This window comes from Limanda limanda, chromosome 2 (assembly GCF_963576545.1).
Source record: "Limanda limanda chromosome 2, fLimLim1.1, whole genome shotgun sequence".
NCBI lineage: Eukaryota > Metazoa > Chordata > Actinopteri > Pleuronectiformes > Pleuronectidae > Limanda > Limanda limanda.
The window spans coordinates 21,403,992-21,417,615 of record NC_083637.1 but is presented as its reverse complement, the minus strand read 5'-3'; the positions used below and the strand labels follow the sequence as shown (position 1 = coordinate 21,417,615).

The following is a 13,624-nucleotide window of genomic DNA, read 5'->3' as shown; positions in this document are numbered from 1 at the left end:
TGTGAAATAAAGCGTTTTCAAGTTTTTGTTTTTCTCAGAATAATTCCAGCTGTGGGATAACATCTGATATGTAAAGGGATTAATTTCCAGATAAAATAAAGTTCCAAATAAAAATGTGGAAATATAAATAAAATGTTAGATCTGGCTGAAGTACACTCACTACTTGTGATAGTGTATATGATGTTGTAGTTAAATCCACCAAAGAGGTCATGTTGTTTTTTGCGTTTGTTTGTTTGTTTGCTAGCAGGACTATGCAAAAACTACTGGGTGGATTACCACAAATCTTGGTGGAAGAAGGATGGATCAGGAAAGAAGTGTCTAGGAGTTTTTTTGTTTGACATTGCACTGTTGAGCCATTTTGCCACACCCATTTCAAATTACTCCAGAATACAAATATTTTTTTGGGTTTTGAATTTCCTGGATCTTTTATTGGAATTTGAGCTTGTCTAGGCCCTGAAAAAGCCCTAAAAGGGAAATAGGAATCCTTCGAAATACAATAGGGCCTCCCACCGTTCGGTGCTCGGGCCCTCATGACTCTGCGAACGATGTTGCAGCTGTGTGACCTTTTGGGAGCTAAAGGGGGAAAAAAAACGCTGATGTTTAAATACTAACATGATGTTTAAATACCAACATGGGCTTTTGACAAGTGAGACAAATTTGGTAAATTCCTTATGTTTAGGTTGTCGAGGTTGAAACCCTCTGACGCATTCCACTGTGGGCCTGCGTTTTACTGTCAGCAGTGCAGTTGGTTTTTGAATTTCCATGGCTATTATGCCCTTATACACTTGCACATACACACAGTGACACTACTTAGAGAATTAGAGTAGATTAGAGCAGACCTCTCCTGACATGCAGTGTGCCTCAGTAATTACACATTTGCCTCTCTTTTTGTAGCGATGGCTGCCGAGGACACAGTCTGCTGCAACTCCCCCACACAAGCCAATTAGACTATTCATTTTGGGGCCTGCTGATGGTGCTGGCATGTCTTTAGATGTGTTAACGAGAAGAGATGGGTCAGGGTCCATAAAGTCCTGAAAGAAAAAATCTGCCTGCAAATGAGAACAAGCCAGATTTAACATGACCTGACCCCTGGAAACGGTTTCCTAGTCTTTCTACATTGATGAGGCAATTTCCCAGGCAATAATTCATGGATTCCCCATATGTTAAGTGGTCGGATATTTAGGACTGTGTCATTTGGTGGATTTTATTGAATCTAAGGGGACTGTTGGGCCTTGGCGGAAGTATGTTCTCTACTGAGTGCCATTCTGGTTTAAATTGCATTTGTCCCCAAAAGAGATCTTTTTTTTTTTTTTTGAACTTCTTTTTATTTCCTTTTGTCGAATACAGTCATACAGTACATCGTTTTTAACATGAAATTAGCTATCACGGGTTCAAGTCTTAGGTTACCGGAGTTAACTGTCCATGTATGTCTCGGGTCCAGGCCATCATGATCCAAATATATCAAGGTCAAGTTACCGATTAACAATGTCCACAGACACAATACATTTCACATAACATTTCATCAAGACATTATTCTGAAATAGTATGACCTGCATATGTCCATTGCTTAAAAGTGGAAACAAAGGGAAAACAAAAGCAATATATATATATATTTTTTGCTCATATCAGATGGAAATGTAGAGCAATCGGGGACCAGTTGTTTTTAAAAACCTCTGTTTTCAGTTGTAATAGTGCAGTCAAGTATTCCATCCTGTACATATCTTGAATTCTACCCCGCCTTAAAGAGATCTTGATGATGGTGTAAAAACATTTAGTATATTCATGAAACTCTCGTAGGACCATTATAATAAATAGTATATGGTATTTACATTAACCTACGTACATCACATGCACAGGGTATACGTCGGCCCAGTTTTGTATTCTTTTGTTTCATTAGTTCTCTTCTTCGAACTCACAACAAATCAAACTAAGCATCATATTTGTTTAAAAACCTGTAACGTCACTCAACATTTTCAGACAACAGACAAGTGTGTTCTTTGGCTTCTAAGGTTTCAGGTTCGTTTTCCGTCAGCTTGCTAACAATTGCTATTGTGTCCTCCTGTCCTTGCAGAGGCTCAAAACGCATCTTGTATTCACAACACTGATAAAAATGTGAAACATGGCTCCTTCCTCTAGTGTGCCCATCAGCAATCTTTACATTTGGTTGCTTCAAGTACGTCCTTATGGCGCTGCTGCCGTCGCTGTAGACTCTTCGCCTTAATTTTGTTCTCGAAGACTTTGATGAGAAATACTCGTCAATGACCTTTTTACCCCACGATGATGACAAGAAACATCACAGGTAGACCTTGCTTTTACACACGTCACCAAAGCGTTTGAGAACCACAGTATGTTATTACCACTTAATACAGAAGTTTGTTGTGGTTCTTGTACACAAATATCAATTTTAACACATACACATGCTTTTATGACAAAGAGCTGACTTAAATTGAGTTTACAAATAAAAACAATATTTTGGATCATGAAAAAAGAGAGGAAACAAATTCCTACTCTCAGCTTCTGGTTCACACTGGAGGCGGAACTAAAAAACAGGCATGTAATTAGATTAACACCCTCTGACAACATGTTTTGCCTGAGGCTAAATTTTATCATACAGTTCTGGAAAAGCTGTTTTTAATCCCATTTAACATTTTGCTAAAAGTCACTCTGTGGGAAGTGAACAGGCTCAGATGGGGAACCCATGTGTGGGGATTTTGTTGGATAATTGTTGAGGCGAGCAATATGTTTTCTCTTGGGGGCTGTTTGGACGTTTTGTACCTTTGTCGGCCAGTAGGAACCCGGCTAATTAACTGCGACATATGTTGGAAATCAACAACATTTAATGGTGTCCTCGATATGTGCGGTCCAATCTTCCCTCATGCGTTTTTACAACTCATTTGTCACTTCCGGTCACTCCATCATGTCCCTGCTTCACCAGCTCCTTACGTAAGTGTTCATGTGATGCAAATCATGAATGATGATGTTCTTTATCTTTTTCACAGACAGCAGACACTGTGTATGTCAGGTTTGTGTGTATATGTCTGAGATTCTGCCCTTCTATGCACATAAACATATTCATGGCCATATGCTGAGCCAATATGTGTGAGACTGTTTAAACAAGCGCGTGTCGCCGAGCGAGCCACTGAGCAAAGTCATAAAGTGCGTGACTGCCCATTAACTTCTGCTTTTCTTTTCACCCCCTCACAAAACAATGTGCAAATTCGCAGCGTTAAGTGGGACGGCAAGTGGCAGCCATTGTTTACATTACCATAAGTGTGTTACAGACGGAGTAGCCTTTGCTGCTCATCCCTCCACCTCTTCATAATCATGAAACGTGTCCGCATAATGACGGGAGACACAGAAGGTCTGATGCCGTCCAAAGGCAAGAGAATCTAATCCAACATCTCCAAAGCTCAGCATTGATTGTAGCAACTATTCATAACTTCATAACTCCAGGGTGCTCTTATTCTCAGAAATACATAAAAAAAAGGACCGAATGTTTTATTCAGTGAGCATTAGGGGTGCTTTTGGGCAGATTTTGTAAACTTGAAGTGCTTGACCTTGTATCATTTCAATAGAATTAAAGTAAAAAAATGCTACTAACAAAATATATTCTTGCAGTGCATAAAAAGTAAAAACGTATCCACAAACAAAAAGGAATAAAAGGTTCCTCATGCTCTTTTTCATCAGACATATACTGTGAGAAACATATGGATGAAGATGAATGACAGAGAGCGAGAGAGAGAGAGAGAGAGAGAGAGAGAGAGTGAAAAGAGGATAATTGCCGGCCGACCCTCTGAAGTGTGGACACACAGTGACTAATACTGTTCTGGGTGCACAGAGAGCAGCTGCATCACGTGCGCACACAACCTGCGATACACAGCAGCTCAGCATCCAAACGCAAACATACACACACACACACACACACACACATTCACGCAAACTGTAGCCTTGTACATATGAGTCTTATTTGTAGTGCCCACCAACTGGAGTCATTACCCACTAATGCGTGTAATTAGTGCTCTTTGATCAGGCAGAACGAGCACTCAATAAGTACACCGTATAGTAATAAAGGAGGTCTGTGTGTGTGGTGGGTGAATGAGTGGGTTCGTGCATTCACTGATGTGCTTTGTCTTCCGCTGCTGCATGCCGCTCAGAACAGAAAAGTTAAGAGTATAATAACAAATCGAGGTTATTATGAAGGGACAGAGTTTTTTAATATTGAGGGATTATCCAAATATATTAAAATCTCACAGCACTGTTGGTTTGTGGCTGAAGTGTTTGACAAAGCCGTGTGGTGCAATGAGGAGTTTTGAGGGAACGTCAACATGAGACACGTTCAGGTTGGAAATTAAAGACTGTCTGAAGTGTCTGAGTGCAACACGCACTGCTGGAACTATGTGCAGTTTGGTTGTTGTCATCAAGCTGCAAAAGCTACTCCGTGCGCTCACTATTTCACGCCGGCGTTCGAGGATCATCCATCATGAGCCGCAGCCGAATGATGACATGTTTCTGTAATGTAAGGGCCAAATATACTTTCACCATCACCTCACCTACGTAATTCCGAAGCCAAACCCAGCTTCCTTTGCCAACTGCTGTTGATTTTGTTCCTTTTACAGAGACGGTCAGACCTAATGGAGGAAAATGCACAGGCTGTTCAATAAGTCACTAAAACAGCCTGATGACCATGTTTCACTCATTTGCATATGGACGTTTCTGCTTGGATTTACACTCACACTCCAGTAGCACAAGACTTCCTGATTTGCACCAAATGAATAGAGAGTCAACTAATTAATTCTCTGAGGTTTGAATCAAAACTGCAGCATCTGTTAAGAGCTGAATTAATTTGAATACTGTTTCAGAAAGACTCTGTATTATAATGTAGTATAGAATTAAGTATTATTGAGTCATTCAAACAGACAGATGAGGAAGTCGTTTATACAGCCAGGTCAGAACAATGATGTTGCATAAGGCTATAAGTACCCTGAGTTAACTGGATAATGGAAGTATTTTAAACATTTTTAGCCAAGCTAGCAACATTGTGTCACTCCCCAAATCCTAATATATTTGATGATCTTCCTCATTTGATGAGCATCCTCATCCTCTGGCCAAAACGTAGGGCTGTGCAATTAATTGAAATGTAATCACGATTTTGATTATTGGGTCGAACGATCTATAATCGAGTTGAAACGATTATTTGGCATTTTTTTCGAAAGAGACGCGCTTGCGCAATTCAGTCCTTCCCCCAAAGCATTCAACGCGGCCCAGCTGACTGGTACTCACTTTCAAGCAGCTACTGCGGCCAGCCGACACAGAAATTCTAGACTGACATTTATGGTAAACGCATCCAAAGCGTTTTTTCAAAGTAAACTGTTGACATATACAAAATGGCATATACAAAATGCATAATTGAAAAGGAAATGGATTGGATTATATTCAAAAGAAGTATATATTGTCTCAGGTGTGATTTTTATGAATAGCGTTTTGATTGTATCAATTTAGAGATTTTACAAAATAAAAGTCACACATTTTTGGCTGCAAGTAGCTAATTTCTGGATATTTCAAAGTACTGTGAAAACACTTTGATCAATAATTCGAGAGGGACTGACATGCCTGTGTTCAGGACCTCTCAAACTATCAATGTACTGAATATCAAACATATTTACTGTATAGATTAAGAGATTTTTCAAAGTAAAGTCCAACATGTGTACAATCAAATCACTTCATTTCTGGATATTTCAAAGTTCTATAAAAACACTTTGCTCAATAAGTTCAGAGTGCGACTGATATGGCTGTGTTCAGGACCTCTCTGACTACCTATATACTGAGAATTAAACATTTTAACTGTATGGATTAAGAGATTTTTCAAAGTAAAGTCATTTTCATGTTGGACTCATATCAGTTTCCCTCTGAACTTAGTGAGCAAAGTGTTTTTATAGAACTTTGAAATATCCAGGAATTAACTGATTTGATTGTACACATGTTGGACTTTACTTTGAATAATCTCTTAATCTATACAGTACAAATGTTTAGTATTCAGTATGTAGGTAGTCAGAGAGGTCCTGAACAAAGGCATATCAGTCTCTCTCTGAACTTATTGAGCAAAGTTTTTTTTATAGAACTCTGACATATCCAGAAATTATATATTCCACAGTGAAAATGTTGGACTTTACTTTGAAAAATCTCTTAATCTATACAGTAAAAATGTTTGATATTCAGATGGGGACATTTAATAATGACAGGAAATTTCAAAGTTCTCAGTTACAAAGTGTTTTTTTGAGAGTGTTAGGGTTGCCATCATTAAGGGTTTGAATGACCGCGCACCGATATCCTGGTTTCACGGAGGAATAACACACGCAGCCGTCATCGGTGTTTACCTGAACCAGAAGTGATTCACTTTTATTTCGCACGCTCAAGTCATTTAAAGAATAAAACCTAGACTTCAGAATAAGGGCACATATTAATAATCGTTTGAATAATCTTGATTTCGATATTGTCCAAAATAATCGTGATTATGATTTTTTCCATAATCGAGCAGCCCTACCAAAACGTATTTCATGCTAACCCACTCAGCTACGATATTGTTAATATGATGAGCTTGTTAGCGTGCCGATGTTTAGAATTAACCAGCAAAAAAACGAATAAATAAACAGCAGTGCTAACTGTTACAAGGCCGCAAATACATTCTAAGGAGAGTCTTTGTTTCAACTTTTTCTTAGGTGCATGAAGAATTTGTGTGATTCGTCATGATGCCTTTTCAATCCATTGTTCAAAAGTTTTAATTGATGAACAGAACAATTTGATTATTTAGATTTTCGTGTGGGGCACATGAGGACATGTTCCAGAGGGAAGGGGAGGATGATCACCAAACAAAATGGGATTAAACTTCCTGTCCAACATTTTTCTGGAACATTTGGCAGAATGTTTGGTTGAAATCTTTCTCGTTGTGGTTGTCAACAACACACAGCTCACTAAGTGCTGGAACTGACTGCTGACAATTTTTAAGGCAACAGGGTTTGAAATTGCCTCGACTTTCTGCTGACTTTGTCATTGACCGGCAGTGAGGCACAAAATTAACAAATCTACATACAGCATCTTCTACTTTCACATTTAGGCTCAGTTAGATCTGTTGAAATTGGAGGGTACAACTGACTTTAACAATGTAATTTCCTTATCACCACAGGGACTTAGCAGTTGGGCCCCGTCTCTCACTGCGCAGGTACGCCAATGTCCCAGCATGCTCAGAAAATCATTTAGACACATAATTGGAAGGACTAGCCAGGCTATTGCCAATAATGCCCCAATAAGGGTCTCTCATCTCTTTAATCACACACGACAGATGAATAATGTTTGACAGTTGGCTTAGGTAGCCACCTCCAAACACCTTGTCGGTCATTTTTTTAAAACAATGACTCATATCCCCAAAGGAGAAACAAGTGTGAAGAACCTTTGATGATAAAGTGGGATGTTCAGTAAATAAGTCAGCCGTGACACAGAAGAGCGATTTCAGTCACCGATCTCAAATAAATTCTAGATGGAACAAAAAAGAAAATATAACTTCTAAATGGTTATTTATATATGTATATGAGTGAAATGTTTAATTTGACAGCGGGGAAATGTCACTGCAGGCAAACAGGTTTCATCTGAGGACACAGGCTCAGCAGCATCTGCAATCATCCTGCTGTAATTTTATTTCCCCCAGCAAATCACCTATTTGCTTATGGGTAACCCAAATAAAACTAAGCAAATTGTTGAATGACTGAGAACACAGGGTAAGATAGCTGTAATCATATAATGATATGAAGACACACCTGAACAAATCCTGGGGGTGTCAGAAAACAAACAACAACTCATGACGGCATGAGCTTTCAGGTGCATCTAATGACTTTCAGTGAGGAAATATTCATAAATAATAGTTCACATATGATATAATAAATACCATAAGTAGTATATTTATTTCACCCAACTCCCTATAAATCAAATTGTCCTATTCTCTACCTCAGACTACATTATACTGAGTTATTGCATGTGATAAATCAATATTACTTTTTATATGTACTGCGAATACATGCGTATAAATGTGGTTAAGGGTTGATTTTACAACGCATTGCTGTGCCAATTACTCAAGTAAATTATATACTAAGTACATTGTTTCCGGAATAAATTAAAATGTAGGACAAGTTTTGTCTGATGCATAAATCAAAGTGGGAACTGATGAAGTAAGAGTTGTGCTGCCGCCATCTGCTGTAGAAAAATGAGTACTGCAGTTTGCCACAGGAGGATTTAAACAGACACAAACAGCCATTTAAATTACACAGCAGCACTGCTGATGAGGAACCCTAACAAGCATGGTACATATTTACACTAAATTATCAAAATCATAATGAGAAGTTATCTATCTATCTATCTATCTATCTATCTATCTATCTATCTATCTATCTATCTATCTATCTATCTATCTATCTATCTATCTATCTATCTATCTATCTATCTATCTATCTATCTATCTATCTATCTATCTATCTATCTATCTATCTATCTATCTATCTATCTATCTATCTATCTATCTATCTATCTATCTATCTATCTATCTATCTATCTATCTTTCTATCTATCTTTCTATCTTCCTATCTATTCATCTTTCTATCTATTCATCTTTCTATCTATTCATCTTTCTATCTATTCATCTATCCATCTTTCCCCACCAACCACCATGAAACTTGATGGGGGGATGTGGTACGGGTTTGAAAAGAACCAATTCAATTTTGGTTTGGATCAGAGGGTGGATCCAGGATTATTTATTTTTTACTAGCGATGAATAGGATGAAATAAATCAGGGACATATAAGAGAACTGATTGGTGCAGCTAGATTGAATTTAAGGACACTGTTGGGCCTTGGTGGAGGTGCATTCATCTTCTATTCTGGTTCTGTTTGTTCTAAATTGACTTTGTTTTTCCTATTATTACTGCTGACGTATTTGTTAATTCATTCAAACGCCACAGACGTACAGGACCATGCAATGCTTTTATAGATTTTTATTGAGGTTCTCTCTCTGTCAATACGAACATTTTAGTTTAACATGTCTAGAGTGTAATGGACATATAAGTTGTGTTCAACCTGTGGCTATAAAGCAGCTCAGCAGGCTAAAGAAACCTTTTAATCATTCCATTCCAATTTCCTTTATATTCTTTGATGATTACTGGATCATTTGGTTAAAGTTTAGCTCTAGGAGCAGTATTAGTGATTATTCATGGTGAGATGCTCCACATGTTTACTCCTCTTGCTTGGTCTTCATGGCCAGAGACTCCAAGGCAGTGAAGATGGTATGTGGTGTCTCCATCTCCTCCAGTTTAGCCCTGGCGCAGATGAAAGGTGGGACGTAATCCTGAGGATTAGTGTTGCCCAAGACCCAGTTGAACATGCTGAAAGATGAACAAGAGTTTCACGTTGTTAGACAGATGACTGAGTGATGTTTGATGTGGCCAATACCACAGAGTTCAAGTTTTATGTTAAAAGTCTCGGATCAACGACATGCAGGAAGGGACATTTCTGGATTACAGACAGCAGAGTGTGAAACTGTTTATATATTGTTCATTCTGTTTGTATTTTAAATGTTCACAATGAGATCGCCATTTATCATCATCGATTCTCTATTTCAAATTATTTTAATCTGATTACAATTCTTATTTCTCTGCAAATCACTTTAAATTTGCTTGGTAAATACATTGACTTTTTCATATCATGATGATAATATTGTATATTTAATGTTTTAGCAGCTTGGAATTCAATATTTAGTTTTTAAAGGAACGCTGCTAAATGGTGAGTGTCAGAGGTCATGACAGAAAAGTGTTAATATGAACATTAGCATTGTGTTGAACGGTGATGTTAAGTATTCGCTCCTGTGGTTTGTCAGTGGACGTTCTCACCTGATGGTCATCCATCCAGATCCTGGAGTGTAGGAGTTGTAGACCATTGGGATGCAGCCAATCTCAGTGAACACAGCGGTATACTTGCCTACGGGCAAGAAGTTATATGTGATATAATTTATTTTCATAGAAATATGAATTTGCTCTTTTCCTTGCTTCACAAGAATATTGAAAAAAAATTGTTGGTTCAAAACAAGCTTCATAATTGTTCCTTACCGTTTTTACCCTTTTCTTACGTCAACTAGTTCCGAAAGTTTTAGGTTGATTAAATATAAATATAAATTCAGAGTTTTGCGTCTCTTATATTAGAATGTTGTAAAATGTATTGAGCTGATGTCGGGCAACCAACATCGAAAAATAAGTTACAACTCATACTCGTTTACTTGGCATTATTTGCTCTGTAACTAAGCCCAGCACCTTCCGAGGTGTCATTACTTAACAAGTTGAAAAAGGACATGAAAAATTGTAATTTTATGAGCAGCAAAACCAATTTACTAATTGTCAGCAGGCTTTGTCTCTCGGCCCAGCCTCCAGGGATCATCTGGGCTGTGTTCCGAGTGGAAGGTATTTGTCATACTGGTTGAGGTTGGGAAACGCTGATCAAGCACGGGAGAGTTACACACATGTTGGACTTCTAGATTATGACCCTGTCTGAATTTATAGCTTTCAGTTGTGGCATCATCATGTGGGACAGGATGTTAAAGGCTGGATTTGTTTTCATCAGCTACAGTCAAAATCTGTTTATTTTAAAGATAATAATATATTTTAATTGTACGGCAGTTTCCTTAAAAAAGTAACTAAGAGCTTTAAAATAGTTTAAATCAAAAGCAAAACAACAGTACAATGAAATGAAAATCCTAAAATAATTCAAATTCATCCAGAGATTGAAGCTTTTGTCTTTTTTTAAATTTTTTACAATGTTTTAAGAAGGGATTTAAAAGCAGTAACAGATGTAACATTTATGATCTCAGGGACCATGAGCCCAACAGCACCAACCCAGATACATGTATGTCAAAAAACAGAGACAGATTTCTTTATCTAGGGTTCAATGGTGCCTCTTACTGTTGTTGGGCAGGCTTCCATACCAGTTGTTGACCAGCACACCCATTCCCCAGGAGGAAGAGGAGCCCAAGAATACCTGAGCCATGAGTTTAGCATCAGAGGGCACGTGCATGGGAATGAAAGCGTCATCCAGCATCATTTTCTTGCATGACATTTTGCTCCAGTCAATCTCATAATAGACTTTCTGAAAGGATAAAGACGGAAAATGAATGCTCTGATCGTCCAATCGTTGTTGCCTGCTGGATAAAAAAAATGTGTGAATGAACGGTATCCCTTTTACTTTCCATCTGTACGTTTTTTGTCTTTAGTATTGTGTTGTCTTCATTGTGCTTCATTTGCTGAGCACTAAACAAAGCTTTTGGCAGGAATCTGTTAGTGGTTGTAGTAGTTTTAATTTATTGCTTGCATTTATTTTAAAAATTAACAATGATTATTTGTTATTTTTAATCGACAATTACTGATTGAATGCAGAATTATTATAATCAGTATTATTGTCATACTTTGAGATAAACTGGGGACATGTAGAATGTACATGAGACACAAAGCTTGTTTGGTATGTGTTTTCTAATTCTATGCTATACTATGCTGTTTCTGAAATAACTGGTTGATTAATCAGGGGAGTATATTAACTGGAATCAATATTGATAATGAATTATTGAAATGCTTGTTTTTAATTTGAATTCACAGCTTTTGTCTCAAATCAATGCAAAGTTATTAATGTTGGGCTTTAGATTGTTGGTCACACAAACAAGTGATTTGAAAAATAAAATTACATGGGGCACATGTCACTCTTTGTTTATCTTTAGGCTAAACAAGTAAATAATCCAGTGGATACATTGATACTAATCCTACTATTAGTTAGTTGCAGCCATGCCTTGGTGTAATTTTCTTTTAATCTGATGTGCTGGGAAACAGTGTAGAAAATACTTTGCACAACACGGTTAAGCGTGTAGCACCACATTAGCATCAGTGTGTGCACTGCTAAGAAACTAAGATTAGAGTACAGACCATCATTTGTGGTTATGGGACTGTATTCCAGAAGCAGAGAATGAAAGAGGTGATAATGGGAAATGTGAGAGGCGTTTCTCAGCTAATGGGACATATACTGTATGTACCAGTTAAGTCTTGGTAACTGTTGAACATTTCAATTTTCTTTCAGTCTCACAGCAAAGGTGGAAAGCACAGTCCAGTGGGTAATTTCTTCAGGATTAAATACCTGGCTGAAAAGCATGAGCTGGTCCACACCATAGGTCTGATTCCCCTCCATCCCATAGTTTCTAAACCGCATCCTCTGACCATAAGCATCGAAGCTGATTGTTCCTGTTGACATGTAGCTTCCGTCGCCACTCATCTGAAAAATAGAGACAAAGAGCAGAAGAGTGAAGAGAAAGACGATACTTGGACATGGCTCCACCCAGACGTGAGACAGGTCAGTGACTCACCACAGAGATGCCTCCACTCATCAGCGGTGGAGCAACTGTGGATGAGGAAATCATTGAATTATTACAAAATCTGCACATTTGGTGATTTCATATAAGACAGAAGAAGAAAATGTATATCACCTTCTTGCCATACACCTTGAATTAGGTTACCTTAAATTCTAGCTTTAGGCTAATATAACAAAATCAACCTGACATGTGCTCTCACAATATGCTTCAGGTGCTGGTCCCCAGAGTTAGAACACAACTTGGCAAAAAAGAGTTTAAATATGTTGCTCCCTCTTTCTGGAATGAAGGATCTCAAATGGTCACGTCTTGTTACTATTAGGGATTTCAAGTCCATTTTAAAGGATGGAGAAAGTAGCTCTTACGGTGGATGTGTTTAAAATTTGTATTGAGATCTGTTTGAAAGAGTTTACCTGAGTTGTGTATGTAGTGTATAGCAGCTGTCGTTGTCTGTTTGTATTGTGTTTACGGCTGTAGCAAAGTTTTGCTGCCTTCTTGGCTAACTTCTAACTTTAATGACACTTTTACCTGGTTAATTGAAGGATACGTATATATTTATGTATACATTAAGCAATAGGAAAAGATGTAGATTTTACTTCTAATTCCAAATCAACACTTACCTGTAAAATCTACAATCCTTAAATCATCCACAAAGAAGAGAAAATGTACAATAAAAAACTGCCCCCCCCTCTCTTATAGCCACTTTATTTCTCTCTTATGGAAACATTTCTAAAGTTCCTCATCCCTGCAGCCACAGTCAAACTTTTCAATTCGCTTTTTTAAATTCAGTTTCACACAAGGCGAGGATATGATGTCAAACTACAGACTGAGTTTTTCTTATATACTCACCGCAGGGTTTAGGATCTTGGGCGACGGCAGCTGCCAGCAGCAGGCCGAGGCAGGACAGCACGCTGATGAAGTTCATGATGAGGAGGTGTAGGAGCCTGCAGGAGGAGAAGCTGTGAGCGCTTTGGTTCCACCAGGGAAGGACACAGGCCTGCATATATACCTGCTGGCTGAGGGGCGGCAAACCATGACAAATATTGAACCGCCCTCCTAAGTAGAAATTGGTTTGACATATGACCACTGATAAGATTATGCAATGCATCACATGTTAGTTTTTATGTTTAAGCTCGTGAGATTTTATGAAGATTGGTTATCAGCCTTTGTTTCTAAATGAATGCTTTCGGTCA

At 38.1% G+C, this 13,624-nt stretch overlaps 1 protein-coding gene across 1 annotated transcript; it reads right to left on the bottom strand.

The window, feature by feature from the left end:
- Positions 1-9,123: 9,123 nt before the first annotated feature.
- LOC132997698 (ependymin-like) lies at positions 9,124-13,356 on the bottom strand. Its single transcript, XM_061067467.1, has 6 exons — positions 13,281-13,356; positions 12,429-12,463; positions 12,203-12,337; positions 10,987-11,170; positions 9,925-10,012; positions 9,124-9,420 (listed from the first exon to the last, which is right to left on the bottom strand). The coding sequence occupies exons 1-6, from the start codon at positions 13,354-13,356 to the stop codon at positions 9,270-9,272; spliced, it is 669 nt and encodes a 222-aa protein (XP_060923450.1). The 3' UTR covers positions 9,124-9,269.
- Between the last annotated feature and the right edge of the window lie 268 nt (positions 13,357-13,624).

Coding starts and splice junctions, on each gene's coding strand:
- LOC132997698 (XM_061067467.1), bottom strand. CDS start 13,356: ATGAACTTCATCAGCGTGCTGTCCTGCCTCGGCCTGCTGCTGGCAGCT. Junction 12,464..13,280: donor CCAAGATCCTAAACCCTGCG/GTGAGTATATAA, acceptor CCTCATCCACAG/TTGCTCCACCGCTGATGAGT. Junction 9,421..9,924: donor TCTGGATGGATGACCATCAG/GTGAGAACGTCC, acceptor TTCATCTTTCAG/CATGTTCAACTGGGTCTTGG.